General features: G+C 36.4%; 2 protein-coding genes and 2 long non-coding RNA genes across 10 annotated transcripts in view; 2 read left to right on the top strand and 2 right to left on the bottom strand.

Annotated features, from left to right (window-relative positions):
• The window catches only part of LOC127520703 (uncharacterized), a 269,016-nt gene that overhangs the window by 88,350 nt on the left and 159,684 nt on the right, over window positions 1–20,982 (top strand). The gene's annotated exons all lie outside the window — the stretch shown is intronic.
• rab36 (RAB36, member RAS oncogene family) lies at window positions 981–7,265 on the bottom strand. Of its 5 annotated transcripts, none has more exons than XM_051909133.1 (11): window positions 6,850–7,265; window positions 6,319–6,405; window positions 5,210–5,301; window positions 4,926–5,000; window positions 4,741–4,842; window positions 4,577–4,641; window positions 4,442–4,493; window positions 4,253–4,334; window positions 3,896–4,064; window positions 1,472–1,588; window positions 981–1,375 (listed from the first exon to the last, which is right to left on the bottom strand). In XM_051909133.1, exons 2-11 carry the CDS (start codon window positions 6,370–6,372, stop codon window positions 1,320–1,322), a joined length of 864 nt encoding a protein of 287 aa, XP_051765093.1. In that variant the 5' UTR covers window positions 6,373–6,405; window positions 6,850–7,265; the 3' UTR covers window positions 981–1,319. The 5 variants fall into 5 exon arrangements, with proteins under 5 accessions (XP_051765093.1, XP_051765094.1, XP_051765092.1 ...); XM_051909134.1 differs by having other exon boundaries at window positions 3,896–3,986; window positions 5,198–5,301; window positions 6,850–7,259; XM_051909132.1 differs by having other exon boundaries at window positions 5,198–5,301; window positions 6,850–7,256.
• On the top strand, window positions 11,158–17,678 carry LOC127520702 (uncharacterized). The gene is made up of 2 exons (XR_007932180.1): window positions 11,158–16,080; window positions 16,144–17,678. It is a non-coding gene; the product is annotated as an uncharacterized LOC127520702 (long non-coding RNA).
• Window positions 16,654–20,982, bottom strand: part of gnaz (guanine nucleotide binding protein (G protein), alpha z polypeptide) — a 46,098-nt gene continuing 41,769 nt past the window's right edge. For all 3 annotated transcript variants that reach the window (XM_051909129.1, XM_051909128.1, XM_051909130.1), the window contains one exon: window positions 16,654–19,693. In XM_051909129.1, coding sequence (XP_051765089.1) covers window positions 19,349–19,693 — 345 coding nt within the window. In that variant the 3' untranslated portion in view covers window positions 16,654–19,348. The remainder of the gene's footprint in view (window positions 19,694–20,982) is intronic.

The raw sequence follows: 20,982 nt of genomic DNA on the forward strand, positions 1-20,982 counted from the left end.
TTATGGAATGAACAACAATCCCATGAAGCATTGCAAGAGACATGAATTTTAAAAAATACTGGATAAGTAGGCGGGTGCTAAAGTGCTCTTTTAGTGCAATTTAATTGTTGTGATTCCCTGACTGGTGGAGATTTCTCTGCAGAGTCATGGGTAATGCTGTTCAGCTGTTCAATATGATTATTTAAAAAGCTGAAATAATGGGAACTTAAAAAATAGTGATGAGGAGTGATGAGGGCCTTCCACCCAGACCATGCAGCAAAAACTAGGCACTGTCTGAGAGGCAGACAGCAGCAGGACTTCTGGGGCACCCCCACCACACATACGGCCAGATTGAAAATTAGCAGACAGTTTAAGAGAGAAAGACGCAGGAGAGGGTGATCAGTTACATATAATTTTGATTTGAATAAGATTTTCCCAATAAATAGGCAAGTATAAACTTGGTGTCCTCCATTATTCCTGTTCATTCCGACAACAAAGCACTTGAATGCAACAAGCTCGTAATCACTTCTGAAGCGGGAATTATAAAATTTCCGATAGCACGTGAAGGCAGCATAAGTGGACAGTGGCTTCTTTGGGTATACAGTATAGAGATGGACAGCGCCACATAGCGTGCTGGAGATTCAGTCATAACTAAATACAGACTGCCTCGATAATATAATATAATATAATATAATATAATATAATATAATATAGGCAGAGTTCATAGGCATTTTTCTGTCTTCATCAAGAATACCATTTCAAAGTGAATATCTTACTATTTCAGAAGATAAAAAAAAAAAAAATGTAATTTAGCTTTATTTGTACAATGACAAATCTACTATGCCGCCATCTGTTACACTTTATGATTATGCTTCTACATCGTCGAACTATGCTTCTTTACTGATAAATAGCATGTTTCCTTCTATTACTGCTGAACATGTAGATTTCTCAAGCTTGGGTAATGTAAAGATAAATAATGATTAAAAATTTAATAAGCTGTGTTCAATTACAATGTATGTTTATTTCGCCTGCCAAAAGGGAAAAAAAAAAAAAGTACAAAAGGTTGCAATATAACATACAATATAATCATTAAATGGCAGTTTATTGAGCAGTACAAAATACTGATGTTAACACTACAGTATAAATCAAACTCATATTGGTTATCAGTCCCTTATTTTTATGTGTGTTCTGATAAGGTGGTCCCTCTCAGAGAGTACATTAGTGATGCACCAACTCAGAGGTTGGTTATGTCAGGGAAAACACTTTTTTTTCAACTATGTTAAATATTTATTCTGTTCTGTAATACAAATTGGTCATTTTTCTTCTTGAAAGATCCAGGATCAACAACAGGACTTCTTCTTTGGTTTTTCTTGTGTATCTTCCAGTGCTTTATCATCTGAAATAACAAAGCCACATCATCTTACACCTCACAATATTTACATTTACATAAGCGAACATCTCTGTTTTATGATTTTAGTGCGTAATCACTTACTGAGAATACTTCCATCTCCGATCTGAGCGGTGCTGATTTCTGTCTCCAAGTCCTTCAGAATGGCATCCTCAAAGGCCAGAGCTGCCACGCGAAAGAAAAACTCCTGGACATTCTCCCCTTCAAACCAATAGTAGTAACAGTTACTTTTGAGCTCAAAAGTTTACATACCCCTTGCATATTTGAACCCTTTCCAACAATGAATGTATGATTTTGACATCCATCTTTTCACACTGAGGACAACTGAGGGACTCAGACACAACTATTACAAAAGCTGCAAACATTCACTGATGGTCCAGAAGGAAACGCAATGCATTAAGAGTTGGGGGGTGAAAACTTTTAAACAAGAAGATGAAGTGCAAGTTTTTCTTATTTTGTTTAAAGATCATATTTTTTATTTAGCACTGCCCTTTGGAAGCTACAAAAGATACATGTTTCCTAGAAGACAAAAAATGTACAATTTATCCTGTTCATCCAATTCAAAAAGTGTTCACCCCCCGACTCTTAATGTATTGTGTTTCCTTCTGGACCATCAGTGAATGTTTGCAGCTTTTGTAATAGTTGTGTTTGAGTCCCTCAGTTGTCCTCAGTGTGAAAAGATGGATCTCAGAATCACACAGTCATTGTTGTAAAGGGTTCAAATATGCAGAAGATGCTGGAAAATAAAAGAATTTGCAGGACATGGAGGATTTCTGAAGAACAGAGCTCAGTTTAACTGCTCAGTACAAACAAGGGACTCATGAACATCCATCACAAAAACAAAAAGAACAGTCATGAATCATCCAGGTAACGACACACAGTATTAAGAATCAAGGGCATGTAAACCTTTGAACTGGGTCATTTTTTATAAATTCAGCAATTTTTTTTATAAATTCAGCTATTTTTTTTGTCTTGTGGACTTCATGTAAACATCTGTTATGTGAAATAGCTTATTCAGGACAATACTAAATAAAAAATAACATGCAATTTTTATGATCCTTCTTATTTTTGTCTCTTTGAACTTTTTGAACTTTTGAACTGTACATGTAGTAACCGTCTTATAATTCTTGTAATGGACATTGCAACTAGAGACCTGCACTCCCGTGGGATCAGACACAACAGAGTGTGGCGCGGGTCAAGATTTAATGGTCGAGTGTGGGTACGGGCAGTAAGGTACTCGTGTGTGGGTTGTGGGAGAATAAAACGATTCAAGGGACTCCTGCAAAATAGAAATATCTAAAAATAAAACATCTAAAAACAAATAAATTAAGTTATTCATCTATTCCACAAAAGCAACAAGAACAACTAAAATAAAAATAAAAACGATTTACAGGCGCAAGTTTCTATTTATAACATGTTTTTGCAGCGCTGTGCAATGTAAGCAATCACAGACATATGTGTTGATGGCTTGAACGTAATGGCCAAACAGATGTATTTAAGTTCGAATCCACTCATCGCTCATAAAGAGTTTTTGTTCAGTGCTGAATTCTGCATGCTGGCGAACCCTCTGATTATAACAAAAAAAGTGTAGTAGACGACATTATGAAAGATTGATTGTGCAGTCAGCTTCATTGATTATAACCAATTGATTATAACCAAAGTCCCTTTAAAACAAGTCATTTCACTCGGTGGCCATCTTTGAAATGCCTCTCGGGCATGCAAGTGCAGCTCCTATCTATTTGAATGGGGAAACATCAAATTCTCCAAAGCTGTTCACCAAGCTTTCAATTAAATTTCATACAGTATTTAAAATCACCAATGAAATCTAACAACTGTCTCATAAAATTTGTTTCTAAACGCTCGAATAATGAAAAAAAAATTGCATGTTTCAGGCTGGATTAAGCTAATGCGCATGCGCAGTCCTAAGTGCACGTCTCTATTAGGAAGAGCGCGTCTGTTTCTATAGTAACTGGAGCTTCTAACGGCTGCTGCAGTGACGCGATGACTTTACCAGTTGCTGACTGGCTCTTATTTAGAAGGCGGGACTTATTCCGCCATATTGCGCATTGCACTTTCCCCATTCATAATAACACGAGTGCACAGTCTTTCTATATAAGTCTTTGTTATAACTGAGCTCATTGAGATCGCGATGAACCGAGATGTCCGTTTTTTAGGAATTATAGGAATTATTGGCATTCTGCCATGCCAAACCATGCACGCAGTAGCCAACACTTACACGCTTTTATGTTAAATTAACAGTGGTTTGTGAATGTTGATGCTTTAATAACAAATAATTCATCGGGAGTGTTTATGCTGGGATGTGTAGGTTGTGGCTAGGCGACATGTAATGACATGTATACTTTATGTGGGAGAGGGTAAAATATATTTTTGTAGGAGGCGGCGGGAGCAGGACAGAATCCTACGGGAGCGGGACTGAAAAATCATCTCACACATGTCTCTAATTGCAACTACTAGATGAAGTAATATTCTTATCCCTTTAGAATGTACCTGTTTTTGAGGACACCGACCAGAACTCAGCGTTCATTTCTGCTGCAATCTTTATGGCATCCCTCTCTGTTCTCTCACACTCTTCTGCAGACTTCACATAAAGACAACAGGGAATCTTTAAAGAGGACCTATTATGCCCTTTTTGTCTTGGTTTTGTTTTTGGGGTCTCCTAGAATAACATTTGCAGTGACTTAGTGCTTTATAATTTTGCAGACCTTTTTCATGCTCAAACAGCAACATTAAACGCTAAAAAAAGATGAAAATGTACAAAAGCATAATAGGACCCCTTTAATAGCCTTTGCATGTTGTATGTATACATATGCAAATATGAATGCTTGTGTGTGGGACTATTCTCACCAGGAGGTCTCTTTTCGTGCCAACCAAGAAAACAAAACAAGAGTTTGGTTCATTTTCTTTCAGTGCCTCTGATAACCACTGTCTGAGAAACAAACAACCAAACAATAAATAAATAAATGAAATAATTAAAAAATATATTAATAATTATTTAAAAACTGACATATTCCCAATCTCCAAAAAATTACTTACTGTGTGTTTTCCAAGGTCTTGATATCCGCCATGTCAAAGACAGTAATAATAACTTTTAAAGTAGAAACAGAAAAGATTATATTAGGGTTTAAACAAACTCGTATCTAGGGAATTAAATGAGAACCTACATTTTACCTTGAGCTCCTCTGTAATATGCTGATGCAATGCATTTGAACTTTTCTTGGCCAGCAGTGTCCCATCTACAAATATTGTAATGTGCAAAATCAAATATAAAACACATGAAAGTTGCTCAAATGAACAGATGTGTTATTTAAATCGTTCAGAAAATAACTACTCACATTTGAAGAGAATAGGGCAGCCCAGACATCTCAAATCTCTCAATCTCAAAGTCAACACCTATAGTAGCCTTGTAGTCTCTCTCAAACACATCTTTACAGAACCTATGATATATAAGAACATAATGGAACTTAATGTTGATGAAAAATACAACATGTATCATTTAAATTAAACATGTACACTCTACCTGTTTATTAAGCATGTCTTTCCCACATTCAGATCTCCAACCACTACTGCTTTTGACATCTTAAGCCTGTCATACCTGGAAGATAATATATAAAAAATATATTATTGAACTAATATATATATATATATATAAAATCATGTGAAACTGAAGACTGGAGTAGTGGCTACTGAACATTCAGTTTTGCCATAACATTAATAAATTATGTTTTAAATACTGCATACTAAAATAGAAATAGATTAGATAGATAGATAGATAGATAGATACATACATACATACATACATACCCTTGCAGGCGGGCCGCCCGGTCTTGACAAGCCATCTTGGCTTTTGTATCCCAGTCATCCTTCATCTGTAGGCAGGCTTGTGGATTATAACACTACAGAACAATAGGGCACAACTAATAAATGCCGACCAACTCTTCTTGTTATAAACAACATGAAATACCATATACTTTGGGTCATTTACTGTGTAAGAACAGTAGTTTTGTTTAGTATGTTGAAACCGTGTCAGTTTCATTACTTTGCATTTTGGAATCATTCACAATAAGGCTAGGAATGTGCACTAAGAAAGTAAATAGGGTACCCGTTCTCGCCTCTCTTCACTGATTACCTGTCCATTTTAGGATTCATTTTAAGATTTTGGTATTTGTTTTTAAATCTCTTAATGATTTAGCACCTAAATATCTTTCCGACTTGATCAAGCTGTATGCTCCCCTAAGAGCACTTAGGTCTGCTGACCATTTGCTTTTAGTTGTCTCATGGGTAAAGTTGAAGAGCAGGGGTGACCGAGCATTTGCAGTGGCGGCCCCGAAGTTTTGGAATAGTTTTGCCCCTCTACATTAGATAGGCTCAAACACTTGCTTTTTTAATTCTAGCCTAAAAACGTATTTTTATAGTCTGGCATTTGACGCTATGTGAGAGCTGCTTTTTTTTATTGTTCTTATTGTCTTCTTTTGTGTTGTTGACTGTTTGTATCATTGATATTTTTATTCTTTTGTGTGTACAGCACTTTGATAAACACTTGCTGTTTTTTAAAAAAAAAATGCTTTATAAATAAACTTTGACTTTGACATTTGCCCTTAATATGACCCCACTACTGAGAAAACTACTGCACGAAGTAGCTGTGGGAAGGTTTTTTATTTCAGCAGAATAAGCTGCAGTCCTGTGATCCTGATGGATTCATCTGCAGTGAGGCCCCTTTATATGGATGTCACACTTTCTCAATATACTAATCTGATGTGCTCGCTACAGTTTACAAAATGCTTGCTGAATTTCCCATAGTACGACATGCAAGATGAATCAGACTGGATGATTTAACCTGGTCAAATACTGAATGATCTCTTCAATTAAAGTACCTGTAAATATTTAACATAATGTGACTTTAGACAGTCTACCTTTGGAAATGTAGATATGATCCTGTCTCTGCTGACAGGAGGGCTGAAATGCATTTTCTTGTCAGCAGGTTGTCTAGGGAAACTCGCCTGTGAAAGACACACACTGTCAGCACAATCAGATCAGACCTACTGTATGTGTTTACTCTGTACATTTACACCAACCTGAATAACTTAATATTGCATACCTTATACAATAAGTGTATACTAGATATAGTATTATATAAAGCAAAGTCATCATTTTAACTTTAATACACTGCAGATGTGCAGAAATGCTGTAGATGTCTTTTAGCGTAGTATCTCATACAGAAGACTGTGGTTACGGTCTTCATGGTTAAATTAGTTAAATTCGCTATAAACACTAAATAAGCAGAGCTGCATTTGTTGTACGAGAATGGCAACACAATATAGCGCTGTAACTGCGCAGTTAATACTTTCTCTATACATAAAATCGTTTAAAACACTGCTAATCTCGTTTTGACGCATTAAGACCTGCTGAGACTGTACAAAATGAATAGGTTGTCGTGTACTCACGGATATTCCTGCAGCGCAGTCTAATTCCTGCCGAATGCGCTTCGAGTCTCCGCATCAAATCCTCAAGTCATCGCCATGGCAACCACTAGCCGGAACCCGCCATCACGTGGTGTAGGAGATACGCCATGCGACGGCAACATGCGTTAAACCAGGAAATATTTAATGGACGCGCTTGGAGCTCGAGGAGGAAAAAAAATCAATGTACACATTCAAAAGCATGTATATGGTTCCGTGTATCTTTTGGCCATTGGAAATCAACTGAAATGCATTCAAAATAGCTAACAACTCAAAAATTAAAACATCACATGTAGCGTCACGCGATGAGATAACTTAAAGGTATAGTTAACCCAAAAATTAAAATTCTGTCATTATTTACTCTTTTTATTTTTTTATTTTTATTTATTTATTTATTTATTTTGAACATAAAGGAAGGTGTTTGGAAGACTGTGGGTAATCAAACAGCTGCTGGTCCCTATAGTATAGAAAAAAATACTATGGTCAATGGGGACCAGAAACTGTTTGCTTAACTACATTCTTCAAATTATCTTCTTCTGTGTTCAGCCACAAGAAAGAAATTAATACAGATTTGGAACAACTTGAGGGTGAGTAAATGATGACAGAACAAACAGCAGCCACTTTTACAGTTCCTACCGAATCAAAACAACTGGCTTATGCTGTGTTCACGCCATAACTACCGTAATTAAGAGATGGCAACCCCTGATGCTCTAACCCGGAGCTGTTCATTCAGACTCGTCCATGTCAACAGTATCAACATCGAAATGAATCTGCAGGAGTCAGATACAAGCGCTCTAAGGTATTTATGTTCATTATTATTGAAATGTTATGTGCTTTGAGACATGAAGTAGGTTTACACTGTTTCCTGTGACGCTTTGCCGAGAGCAGCTGTGTGTGTGTGTGTGCGTTCATGTGTTTTGGAGGAGGCATGGCTTTGGACGGCAATTTACAGAGAGGGTGGGATCGTATGCTTTTAAATGCTAGCAGGCTAACGTTAGCATTTAGATTACCTACTGCACCTTTAAGCCTCCTGCAAATATTTCTGCGACATTTTATTTTTTAACAAAATATTTTGTATGTTTTTGTGTCAGAATAGCATATTAAGCGTCAGAAAAAAAAAACTATCTTCGTCAGACAACCATGACATTAATTGATGCTTTCAAGACTATAACAATAAATTATTCTTGCAATTTCCTCAAATCCTTCAACCTATATATACTTAAGCAAAAGTCACAACAACAGCAATGTTCAATACATCAGAGAAATACAAATGATTAGTTTTACAACTCTTAGTAAACCCAGTGCAGTGCTTCCAGGTTCTACATCAGAACGCCGGCTCATTATTGGCCAGCTCCTGCGTCAGCATCACACGCATGCGACGTGAACAGCGTAGGAGACTGTTATTAATACACAGTCGTCGTTATTTTTGTTTGTTTACAAAAAGTATTCTCGTCACTTCATAACATTAAGGTTGAACCACTGTAGTCACATGGACTATTTTAATGCTGTCTTTACTACCTTTCTGGGCCTTGAAAGTGGTAATAATGTTGCAGTATATCGGAGGCCAGAAAGCTCACTGATTTCATCAAAAATATCTTAATTTGTGTTCCGAAGATAAACAGTGATGTTACAGGTTTAGAACGATATGTGGGTAAGTAATTAATGACAGAATTTTAATTTTTGGGTGAACTAACCCTTTAAATGTCAAAAAGGCACTTACTTGCACTAAACGAAATGTCAAAAAGACACTCACTTGTCGCCACCTAGTGGCGTAATTTTGTTTTCCCACTGACTTAGAAATAACCTTCACCCTGAGAAATAATCGCTTTTACCAACAAAGATAAGAATCATATGCCACTCACGAATGGCCATATCACGATTCTGATGTTATACGAATAATGAATTTCAATCAGCTCTAAAAGAAAATAGCGGCATTGTTCAGCTGAAGTTCAGTGTTGATTCAGTTCCGTTGTAAAGATGAAATTAGTTCATTTCATCTGTAAAGCAGCTCTGCAGAAAACAGTGATGTCATCGTCCAGCTCAGTTCAGTTCTCGTCCAATAGTGTCAGTGCAGTCAAATCTATAATATATAATATAATTACTATCACTTTACGAACATCAGGATAGTAACGCAACATTTGTACACTAGGGGGAGCTTTACACCGTGTCCAGACGCGATACACTGTCTACTATTTGTGCGTCCAATTTTTGCCTTGATTATTTCTATTTTTAGGCTAGATGAAAAGCTTGGATCTTATATATCAAATTAAAAAGAACAACCTGCTGATTCATATGATAGATTTGTGATATATTATTATATATTATATATATTATTCTGATATATTAATATATGATAGACTTGCAACTACTGGTCTTGCAATAGTGATTTCACTGCTGATTTCTAATTGGTTAAACTGACAGTGACCAAATTGTGAAATATAAAAATTAATCTAGTATAATTTATATAATATAGAATGTGATATATAATGCTATTAGTTTGTCCCACTGCATAATGCATTCATTACTAAACTGTGTGAATGTGTGTGTATATTTGACCTTAAGCTTTGACCTGTCAGTCGTGCGCATTACACTGAATGACCGCAGGGTGGCAGCAAATCCCCTTCCGCTGCTTTTGGTGAGCAGAGCGAGAGTGCTGTGTCATGCCAAGCAAGTTAGATTGCGCTCTTAGTGCATGGTGCTTCAGGGATGGATTTTCGATACACTTGAAAAGATTTCCCCTTAGTAACACCTTTCTTTTCACATGTCATTTTAAAACAAGAATGAGCATGGTAGTTTTAACACATTTAGATCAGCTGAGCTGGAGAGAGCCGCAGATAGGTCAGTGTCAGTAGGCCAGGCTACTAAAGCCAAAGGTGACTAGGTTGAAAAGCTCACTCTGGCCGCTGGTCTTATTCCATTTTACAGCCATCGATAATGATGGACAGTCTGAAAGTATGTGAAGCTAAATTGATTCATTTCTAATTGATCCTATATGTGTATGTGCTGTGATGCCTATATTATGATGTGTTTTCAGAAAAGGCTTTGGGGTTGGATGTGCCTCACAGGCAATAAAGTGTTCAATGAACTCCCAGTTGACCGCTTTAACAATTAACCGAGAATGCAGGCTCCGCTCAATTAAACTTGTTAACTGGTTTGTTCACATGTTTGTTGTTAACTAAACAGACAAATGGCAACAAATATAGTGCAGTAATTCCTGCATCTGGCAGGTTCAATGGAGTAAAAAAAGACAATCAGATGTCTTGAACATATTAACAACACCCTTGTGGACTTCTGTAAGGACTCATATGCAACATAGCTAATTAGAGACAGAAATTGTCTGTTTTTCTCTCACAGACTTTTATACATACGGCAAACAAACATGAGAGAACATTTATGGGTCACTGTCTTTAATAGATTAATTACACTCACACATATCAAAATTTCATCTGCGATTGCTTTATTAATGACCTAAATTTTAATCCCTTTCTCCTGTATTTATAATAAAAGGTCATAGATAAACATAGCATAACAAGGATATTGTCCTATAGTAAAATGTAACAATAAATATATCTGTCTTCCTTGTCTGCCTGTTTGACTGAGTTTCCCAGTGTGTTTGATTAGTTATCCCATTCACCTGTTCTGTTAATTAACTCATTAGTTCCCTCATTTGTTCTAGTATTTATACTCCCTGTTTCTTTCAGTTGGTTGTCTGATCTCATCAATGTTTTATGTCTGTGTAGCTGTAGTATCCTCTGTTTATCTCCTATGTTTCCCTGTTGATTTCTAAATAAAGTCTGTTTTGTTTGACTCATATATAAACGCATACTTTTATGTTAGTTTGACAGCACTAAGTGTGTGTGTGTGTGTGTGTGTGTGTGTGTGTGTGTGTATATATATATATATATATATGAAGACTTCAGATGCAAAAGCCTCTAATTGCTGTCTGAAATTTTCTTATAAAATGAGCATTTTTATCAAGCTTGTATGTTTAGGTTCAGTAATTTCACTTTAATGGCAATTAGTAGTTCCTTTTCATTGCCATTAAAGTGAAATAACTGAACATAAACATACAAGCTTGATAAAAATGCCCATTTTATAAGAAAATTTCAGATGGCACTTAGAGGCTTTTGCATCTGAAGTTTTCATATATATATATATATACAGGTGCTGGTCATATAATTAGAATATCATCAAAAAGTTGATTTATTTCACTAATTCCATTCAAAAAGTTAAATTTGTATATTATATTCATTCATTACACACAGACTGATATATTTCAAATGTTTATTTCTTTTAATTTTGATGATTATAACTGACAACTAAGGAAAATCCCAAATTCAGTATCTCAGAAAATTAGAATATTGTGAAAAGGTTCAACTTTGAAGACACCTGGTGCCACACTCTAATCAGCTAATTAACTCAAAACACCTGCAAAGGCCTTTAAATGGTCTCTCAGTCTAGTTCTGTAGGCTACACAATCATGGGGAAGACTGCTGACTTGACAGTTGTCCAAAAGACGACCATTGACCCCTTGCACAAGGAGGACAAGACACAAAAGGTCATTGCAAAAGAGGCTGGCTGTTCACAGAGCTCTGTGTCCAAGCACATTATTAGAGAGGCGAAGGGAAGGAAAAGATATGGTAGATAAAAGTGTACAAGCAATAGGGATAACCGCACCCTGGAGAGGATTGTGAAACAAAACCCATTCAAAAATGTGGGGGAGATTCACAAAGAGTGGACTGCAGCTGGAGTCAGTGCTTCAAGAACCACTACGCACAGACGTATGCAAGACATGGGTTTCAGCTGTCGTGTCAAGCCACTCTTGAACAACAGACAGCGTCAGAAACGTCTCGCCTGGGCTAAAGACAAAAAGGACTGGACTGCTGCTGAGTGGTCCAAAGTTATGTTCTCTGATGAAAGTAAATTTTGCATTTCCTTTGGAAATCAAGGTCCCAGAGTCTGGAGGAAGAGAGGAGAGGCACACAATCCACGTTGCTTGAGGTCCAGTGTAAAGTTTCCACGGTCAGTGATGGTTTGGGGTGCCATGTCATCTGCTGGTGTTGGTCCACTGTGTTTTCTGAGGTCCAAGGTCAACGTAGCCGTATACCAGGAAGTTTTAGAGCACTTCATGCTTCCTGCTGCTGACCAACTTTATGGAGATGCAGATTTCATTTTCCAACAGGACTTGGCACCTGCACACAGTGCCAAAGCTACCAGTACCTGGTTTAAGGACCATGGTATCCCTGTTCTTAATTGGCCAGCAAACTCACCTGACCTTAACCCCATAGAAAATCTATGGGGTATTGTGAAGAGGAAGATGTGATATGCCAGACCCAACAATCCGGAAGAGCTGAAGGCCACTATCAGAGCAACCTGGGCTCTAATAACACCTGAGCAGTGCCACAGACTGATCGACTCCATGCCACGCCGCATTGCTGCAGTAATTCAGGCAAAAGGAGCCCCAACTAAGTATTGAGTGCTGTACATGCTCATACTTTTCATGTTCATACTTTTCAGTTGGCCAAGATTTCTAAAAATACTTTCTTTGTATTGGTCATTACTAATTTTCTGAGATACTGAATTTGGGATTTTCCTTAGTTGTCAGTTATAATCATCAAAATTAAAAGAAATAAACATTTGAAATATATCAGTCTGTGTGTAATGAATGAATATAATATACAAGTTTCACTTTTTGAATGGAATTAGTGAAATAAATCAACTTTTTGATGATATTCTAATTATATGACCAGCACCTGTATATGTATATATATATATATATATATATTATAATTTTTTTTATTTTTTTTTATTTCAGTCATATTTATAGATCATGCTTGCTGGATCGCTATGTTGTTTTAATTTAGGCTGATTTAAATTGATTTTATTGACTGATTTTTCATTGAGAAATACTGTATTCCAGTAATGAGAATCTAATTTGAATAACCATTGGGAATAATTTACAGAAATCACATCCAGATGTATTATAGTAAAGAGAGATGTTCTTATTTGTCCAAAAATATATTTATATGATCTTAATGGTCCTAAAATAGGCATCATTTTCTTAATGCAAATATGTGAGCTTTGTAAATGTGAAATGTGACCTGGCTGAATTTCAGCCAACTACCTTATGTCAAAGTAACATATCACTTTTGTCCCTGTGAATGATTTGAACTCTGAATCCAATTTGTTGTCAAGACTCAAAAGCTTGAAAGCGATGTTTACCATTCTGAAGAATGAAATTAAATGGAGTGCTTTCCTCTGTCTCTGCGCTGCGGTGTGTCCTTCCCTGCTGCTCATGACAGTCACAAGGTCTTCCACTGGCCGGCCCTCCTGCTTGGCGTTGCTGTAGCATTCATCTGTTTATTTCTGTTTTTCAGGGCAAATGTACTCTTTCAATAATCTAGAGTCACATTGGTCACAGTTGTGGCATAAACCAGTAGGCCCAACTACAGTCTCAAGGGGGCAAACTGTCTTCTGAGTGACAGGCACATCATTTCCCCTTGCAGTTCTGGTTAGAAAATCATGAAATATGTGTGACTACATCCATGTCATGTATCTTCTCTTTTAAATTTTTCCTCGGCTTTACATGTGAAATTCAAGGCCACGCCCAGAGAAACTCCAGGGTCTTGACAAGATCCACACTTACCACACGCCTCATAAACAATGGTGAGAGACATTATTATTATTAATATTATTCCTAGCAAAGATAGTATTCAGCAGAATACATAAATAAAAAAATGTCTGTCTTTTAAAGCAGCATGTCCACATCCTGACAGTAAGAGGTTAATTTTCAAAATAGGCAAGGTTTCACAGCTGTAAGATATATATATATATATATATATATATATATATATATAAACATCTATAAAAACAATTAGTATAAAAATTAGTATTCATACTGAAGGTCTTCTTTCCATAAGTCATCTAGGCTATGAGTTCAACAAGTAGAATGTGAATCAGATTCCCTGACCGCACGCTGAGTTCGTGTGCATGCGCTACTGCAGTCATGCATGCTGTCGACTAAACCAATGACATTTTCACAAAAGGCTGAGGTTTATATGTATTTACAATAAATATCTCAGTAAATACTGAAATTCTTAAGTGGTCTTTAATTGTTTGTATAAAAAATGGGCCACACAGACTAAAAAAAATGCAGTGTTGCTGCAAGAAAATCGTAAAAGACACATTCTGACGATTGTGGCGAATTTTGCCGAGTTTTGCCAGTAGAGGACGAGTTAACTGATATTAATTATGAAAGGTACTACTTACTTTATGGTTTTGTTGTTTTTGGGATGTTTTTTTCAATCCACTTGACCTAAAAACGGAGGGGGCACTGGTGATAAAATATGATTTTATTTATTGAAACTTTTTTTTTTTTTTAATATGACCCCTTTAGACTTTCTCCAAATGATGGAGCTGAAGGTCAGTTTGAAAGCATCCTGTATTCTCAATTCATTCTAATCAATGTAGATTTGTTAATATTTATATTTTGACAGTGTGAATACATAAGGAGTTGTACAGTAAGTGGCAAGGAAAAACACATTTTGTGATAAAATAGAGGAGGTGGCACCCACACATGATTAAATAGCTCTGAACAACTTGAACATATCAATTCAGAATGCTTCCTTGGTAAATAAACTTTTTTTTTATCAGTTCTGTAGGCTGTTTTGTCTCAGTACTCTAGAATTAGTGCATGATAAACAATGGGCCGTGTTAGTTTGGCAACAATGAGGGGTCATCCAAGGTTTGGCCACTAATTGGTCCATTATGCGAGACCATTCCAGCCTCTCTTTCTCCCTCATCTTCTGTTGGGTCCATCTCTTACTCTCACAGTTCTTTTTACTACTCAGACAAACTCTCTGCAGACATAAATCAATTGAAAAATAATTTAATTGCACATTTAATTAGCATGTTGATTGCCGTGGTGCAATGCACCATAAATAAAAGCAGCGTTGAGCTTTTGTTGTCTGATTTGAAACAGACTAAGACATTCCCTAGAATCTGATGACCAGGGACAGTCAAGCAGGAAGAAACAATTTCCTCATGGATTACATGCAATGCATCAGCCTGCAGCATATGCCATTGAATTAGAATGATAGCACTCAATACATGTGTGCGCAAATGATTTATCATAGAGGCAATATGTGGCCACTCACTACAGTCATCTTAGCTGCCCCAGGTTATTGCTGCTAACATTTAATGAGGCTGATATGCTGTTGATGCTCTGAAAACATGCATATAGAAAAAAAGGGATGCATATCGGTGACCATATTGGTATTGTCTTGCATTAGCAGGTCAGCTGGCAGCAAATAATATCATGGATTAGGCCTATATTTTCCAGTGCAGTCCGTATACTATATATATGCTATGTTCTAAAAGTATTAAATGCTGTTATTGTAAAGTACAGGCAAAAATGTGGAATTTAAATAAATGGATATATATCAGTGAAAATAGTGAATGTCACCCACAAAAGAAAATGAAAACAAGAAAATATAGTCTGCACATAGTAAATAGTAAATAAAAAAAAAGTAATAATTAAGCATGTGTCTGGAACCTTTGGTTTTTATTAATAATATTATTTATTTATTTATTTTTGTAATCCCCATTATTCTTAGTGTTGATGTCATTACTATAATATGGTGTTTTTTGGGGTTTTTTTTAACATGTTAAAAAAAAAAAAAATATATACTGTAGCCTACTACAATTAGATTTATACAGAGCCCCTAAAATGGTGATGGAAAAAAAGAAAATACAGTATGAGATGGGAGGAAAAATTATATTTCAATGTTTATTTTTGTGGTCTCTCGCAAATGTTCTGCGTTCCCCTGAGAAACTTAGCATTCACTCGCAGACAACTCAAAATGTTTCTCGAGGGAACACAAAAGTTTTGCGAATGAACGCAAAGTATCTTGGGGGAACACAAAAGTTTTGCGAACGAACACAAAGTTTCTTGGGAGAACGGAAGAAGTTTTGCGAAGGAACGCAAAGTTTCTCGGGGAAACACAAAAGTTTCGAGAACGAACGCAAAGTTTCTCGGTGGAATGGAAAAAGTTTTACGAACGAACGCAAAGTTTCTCGGGGGAATGGAAAAAGTTTTCCGAACGAATGCAAAGTTTTTCGGGGAACGCGAAAGTTTTGCGAACAAACGCAAAAGTTTTGCAAACAAACGCAAAGTTTCTCGGGGGAATGGAAAAAGTTTTGCGAAAGAATGCAAAAGTTTTGCAAACGAACGCAAAGTTTCTCGGGGGAATGGAAAAAGTTTTGCGAACGAATGCAAAGTTTTTCGTAGGAACGCAAAGGTTTTGCAAACAAACGCAAGGTTTCTTGGGGGAACACAAAAGTTTTGCGAACAAACGCAAAGTTTCTCGGGGGAACGCAAATACTTTGCATATGAACGCAAAGATTCTTGGGGGAACACAAAAGTTTTGCGAGGGAACACAAAATCATGTCCACCACCATGTCACTTTAGGTGCTATGTAGATTTATGTAAATACATTAGAATTTAATATCCTTTTTTTCCATTACAGTAGTATAAATTCTGAAAGGTGTTTTTAATTGTCATAATAAATGTCAAACTTATTGTCATCAATAATAATACCACAAAGCAAAAATGTTCTAATGGTTCTAAAAATAGGCTTTTTTTTATATATATATATGTATGTATATTAGATTGCATTGCAGAAAATATTATGTGTCAAACACAAGACATTATGTGTAACTTCGATGACAAAGAGTTACTGAAGCCTCACTCACCCCAACACAAGAAACAAACCTGCAGAACAAACAACATTTGCATAATTGTTTTTATTCACTATTATTGTTCTTTTATACTTTATTATCTGTTTCTTTGTTTCCTTTTTTTTTTTTTCTTTTTGGTGGACATCCTGTAAAATCAATCTTGAAGCCCTTATTTGGGTTTGTTGTACATCGTCATAGCAGAACAGGAGGAGGACTGGAGCGGGGTGGACCCCTTTAATCTGTCAATCAGCCCTACATCTTAAAAAGTGATTTCTTTTTTTTTTTTCATTGTCTCACGAAGTGTACCTCACATAGTATTTACACATACAGCGGACAACGTCCACTCAAAATGACACCAGGATAAAAAGATCTGCTCTTTTATAGATATTCATTTCTCTCTCTTTCTCTCTTTTTCTGTTGCAGACAAAATTTGAGGAGTAAATCCTCTTTTTATGTTTTCGTGCTGAGTTTAGGGTGCGCTGGACGTAAAATGAATCTTTCTGCACATAAAACTCTTTTCAATAAATACCTTGCAGGAAACAACTGTACAATCGTACACAGTGTTTGACTTTGATATATTTTTGGAGCATGTTAGTAAAACTAAAAATATAAGAAAGCAAATCAAACTATAATTTATCAAAATCCCAAAGTAACAAAATCATGCATATTTAATGTTTCAATATATATATACTTTTTTGTCCATAAAAACCGAAAAAGTAACATGATTGGCGGGCCTTTTTTTTATTTACATTAATATTGGCACTGTTTATTTTTCTTTGAATCTGGAATGATCGTTATGAAACACTTAATGTTCATGTCAGTGTAACACTCTCATGGACAGAAGGACGCTTGCTCTAAAAACTCTGGATTACATCCTATTTAGGCTAAAGGAAAACAGAATAAAAAGAAAATAGATTGCTTCCTAGGGGTCAGACCACCAAAAATAAACTACAGTGTGAATGTGAGTAAAAATGCCATTTGACTCCATATTCAGACAGCGGCAGATTTCACCTTTGAAGCAAAACCAAATGACATCATAATTTTTTTTCTTTCTCTCAGGATACCACCTTTATCCTCTAATATACAATTATACTTTCATATAAACTCTTTATATCCTCTCCAGAAGCAGCATTACTTAAATCAGGCAAATCAAAGAACCTAAAAAGAAAGACAAAATTTAAAGGAATGGTTCACCTTTAAGTAAAAATGTTATCCTTTACTCACCCATATATCACTTCAAATCTATATGACTTCATTTCTTCTGTGGAATGCAAATAGAGATATTTAGCAGAATGTTCATGCCACTCTTTTCCACACAATGACAATGAATGGATATAATGAATATATAGTACAATGAATATAGTTTTTATATTATATTTTTATATTATATTTTATATTGAAAGTGTTAAAAATCTCATAGGGTGCATCTCAATTAGCTCCCTAGCTTCCCAGGTCGTGAATCAGTATATCGTGTATATGAATTCAGGCACTGGTAAGGACGGTAAGAACCCTGGCTCACTACACACTGGGATACTGATGACTCTATTTCCAGCGACGTGACAACATTGTACAACATCACTACTGGTATTTATGAACAACAGCAAAACTGATGACTTTCTGACAGAATTTTTTTAAATGTTATTTAAAATACATTATGATAAATACTTTGCTTGTTACATATATGTGCAACATTTCAGATGTTAAAAAAAAAATTATAATTGTTAGCTAGATTATGTTCATTACCTGCCTAGAGATGTATGTTTATGCTGAAATATAATTAAATAATGGTTTGTATTGCATGGCATTGTGTGTAGTGAGTTGGTGATTTACGTTTTGCGCTTCAGCACTTCCGTTAAGGGAACACAGTGAGCATCCATGCTCCCTGGTTTTCACGGTGCATTGTGGGACTTTTTAAGGAGCAAACGTTTCAATGCACTGGAAGGATTTAGCGATTGAGACAGCCCTTAAAATGGCTGACTCCCTGATCAGTGCCTTGACTACTGAGGCAAACACTCACCTTTTCTTCAGTTGACATAAAAATTGTAGTGCTAGTGTGTATCTTAACCAGTTGCGATGCACCAAATTTGAATATGTGCATATGGTTGTATTCCTTAATAATAATCACACAAGTCACATGTTATGCTACATTTATGGTGTTTTGTTGTTGTTGTTGTTGTTTGTTTGTTTTGTCATTTCACCATTCACATTCACTGTATGGAAAAGAGAAACATGAACATTCAGCTAAACATCTCCTTTTGTGTTGCATAGAAGAAAGCAGTAAGTCATACAGGTTTGGAATGATATGAGTAAATAATGACTTTTTGTCTTTTTTGTGTGAACTATCCCTTTAATAGATGGTAAAGAATTCCTGCTATTTCTCAGGGAAGAGAGGAGCGGGGAGATCTGTTTCCAGTGTTTCCATGTCAAACATGTGCTTGACAACTGATCCCAAAGTCCGTTGTGTGTGAACAAACGTAACGATGCATGTGTGTGTGTCTACATAGTCATATGTTCAGTGCAAACACATTTATACCAACCTTGTAAAATCCTCCTTGACCTTTACTTTTTTGACATTGATAAATCTAGCAGGATGGCAGCATGTAGCCTTCCTCTGGGCCTCATCCGAGTTTCCTGTTTCAACAAGCGTTTTTGAGGGTGCCTGGATCAATCGACAGACAAGCCTCATTGTTCGCCAAAGGGTTTTTTGTTTGCCGCACCTGTCACCCCTCTCCCCCGTCCCCTCGTCCTAGCACAACCCAATGTACTTGAGATTGTTTTGGATGATCACGTCCGTCACCGCGTCAAACACAAACTGGATGTTGCTGGTATCAGTGGCGCAAGTGAAGTGCGAGTAGATTTCCTTGGTCTCCTTGTTGCGGTTGAGGTCCTCAAACTGCCTTTGCACGTACACAGCCGCCTCCTCATAGGTGTTCTGGCCCTTGTAGTCAGCGAAGCAGACCGTCAGCGGAATACGCTTGATCTTCTCGGCCAGCAGGTCCTTCTTGTTGAGGAAGAGGATGAGCGAGGTATTGGTGAACCAGTTGTTGTTGCAGATGGAATCGAACAAACGCAGGCTCTCCGCCATACGGCTCTGTTGGGAAACCGAAGACAAGAAATAGTTAGTTGAAGTGCTAACAAAAGGGATCTGGCTCCCTCGAGGGGAAAACCTCTGAAGTTGATGAAATCAGTGGCCTTTAACCTTGAAGAGAGCAAACAGGGTAATATATTAAGTTCCCAGAGACACTCTAGATCTAGACGATGGGCTGAATGTCAATAGAGATGACCCAATGTGAGGACAACATATCACTATAGCAGGGCCATTCATTGTTGTGGCAACAGTGGACAGATGATGTGGTTTAACTCCCACAAACTTGCTATTGCATACTTAGGAATTTGAACTTGCCTCTAACCTGAAGTATGAAAATTCTCGTCTAGCACTGTTTGTGCTACAGATATGAATGATACCTCAAATTGTGTGGCTTGTTGAGGGAAAGTGTGCTATTACTTTTCTAAGCCATCAGAATTACAATTTCCCCTTAGCAGGCAATACAATGGGTCAAAAAAGTGAGGGACGATAATCTCATAGAGAGCTCAGTTTAGGCTTTTTTGCCAGTAAGCAACCATCCAGGAAACCCCAGAAACCATCTAGCAACATACCTTCAGATGACATAAACATGTAGTTACCTTAACAGGCTGATTCATGAATCAGTGAATCATTCTTATCTTATCTTGTAAAGAAGTAGTGTGCACTTGTAGTGTACGTCAAATCTTGAACGTATATAGGGTTAAAAATCTGTAGTTGCAGATAATATAGTAGTAATGAAATAAAAGTTCACTAAACTGTACTTAAAGAGAGTTCACTTTCATGACTGTTTCTTTACACACTTAAGTACACTTTTAAAAAGTGCACTTTGTAAAGTAAACCTAAAAGTAAAACACAAAAGAAGATATTTTGAAGAATGTTGGTAACCAGACAGTTGATGGTAGTCATTGACTTCCATAGTATTTTTTTCCTATTATGGAAGTCAATGATTACTGTCTACTGTCTGGTTACCAACAATCTTCAAAATATATTCTTTTTAGTTCAAGAGAAGAAAGAAACTCATACAGGTTTGGAACAACTTGAGTGTGAGTACACGATGACAGAATTTTCATTTTTGGGTGAACTAAACCTTTAAGTGGGTCAAAAAAGCACTCTACAGTTAGCTAACTCAGCTAGCTGCAATTAAAATACATTTAAACTATAATGCATTTCATTTCATGGCAATTAACATGCAGTTGCGTGTCTAAAAACATTACTTTCAGTTAGCACTGAATTAAATTATTTTAAAGTAGCTATATTATTTCTGTATGTACTTTAAAAAAAATTAAAAAATAAAT

This window comes from Ctenopharyngodon idella, chromosome 10 (genome assembly GCF_019924925.1).
Source record: "Ctenopharyngodon idella isolate HZGC_01 chromosome 10, HZGC01, whole genome shotgun sequence".
NCBI classification, from domain to species: domain Eukaryota; kingdom Metazoa; phylum Chordata; class Actinopteri; order Cypriniformes; family Xenocyprididae; genus Ctenopharyngodon; species Ctenopharyngodon idella.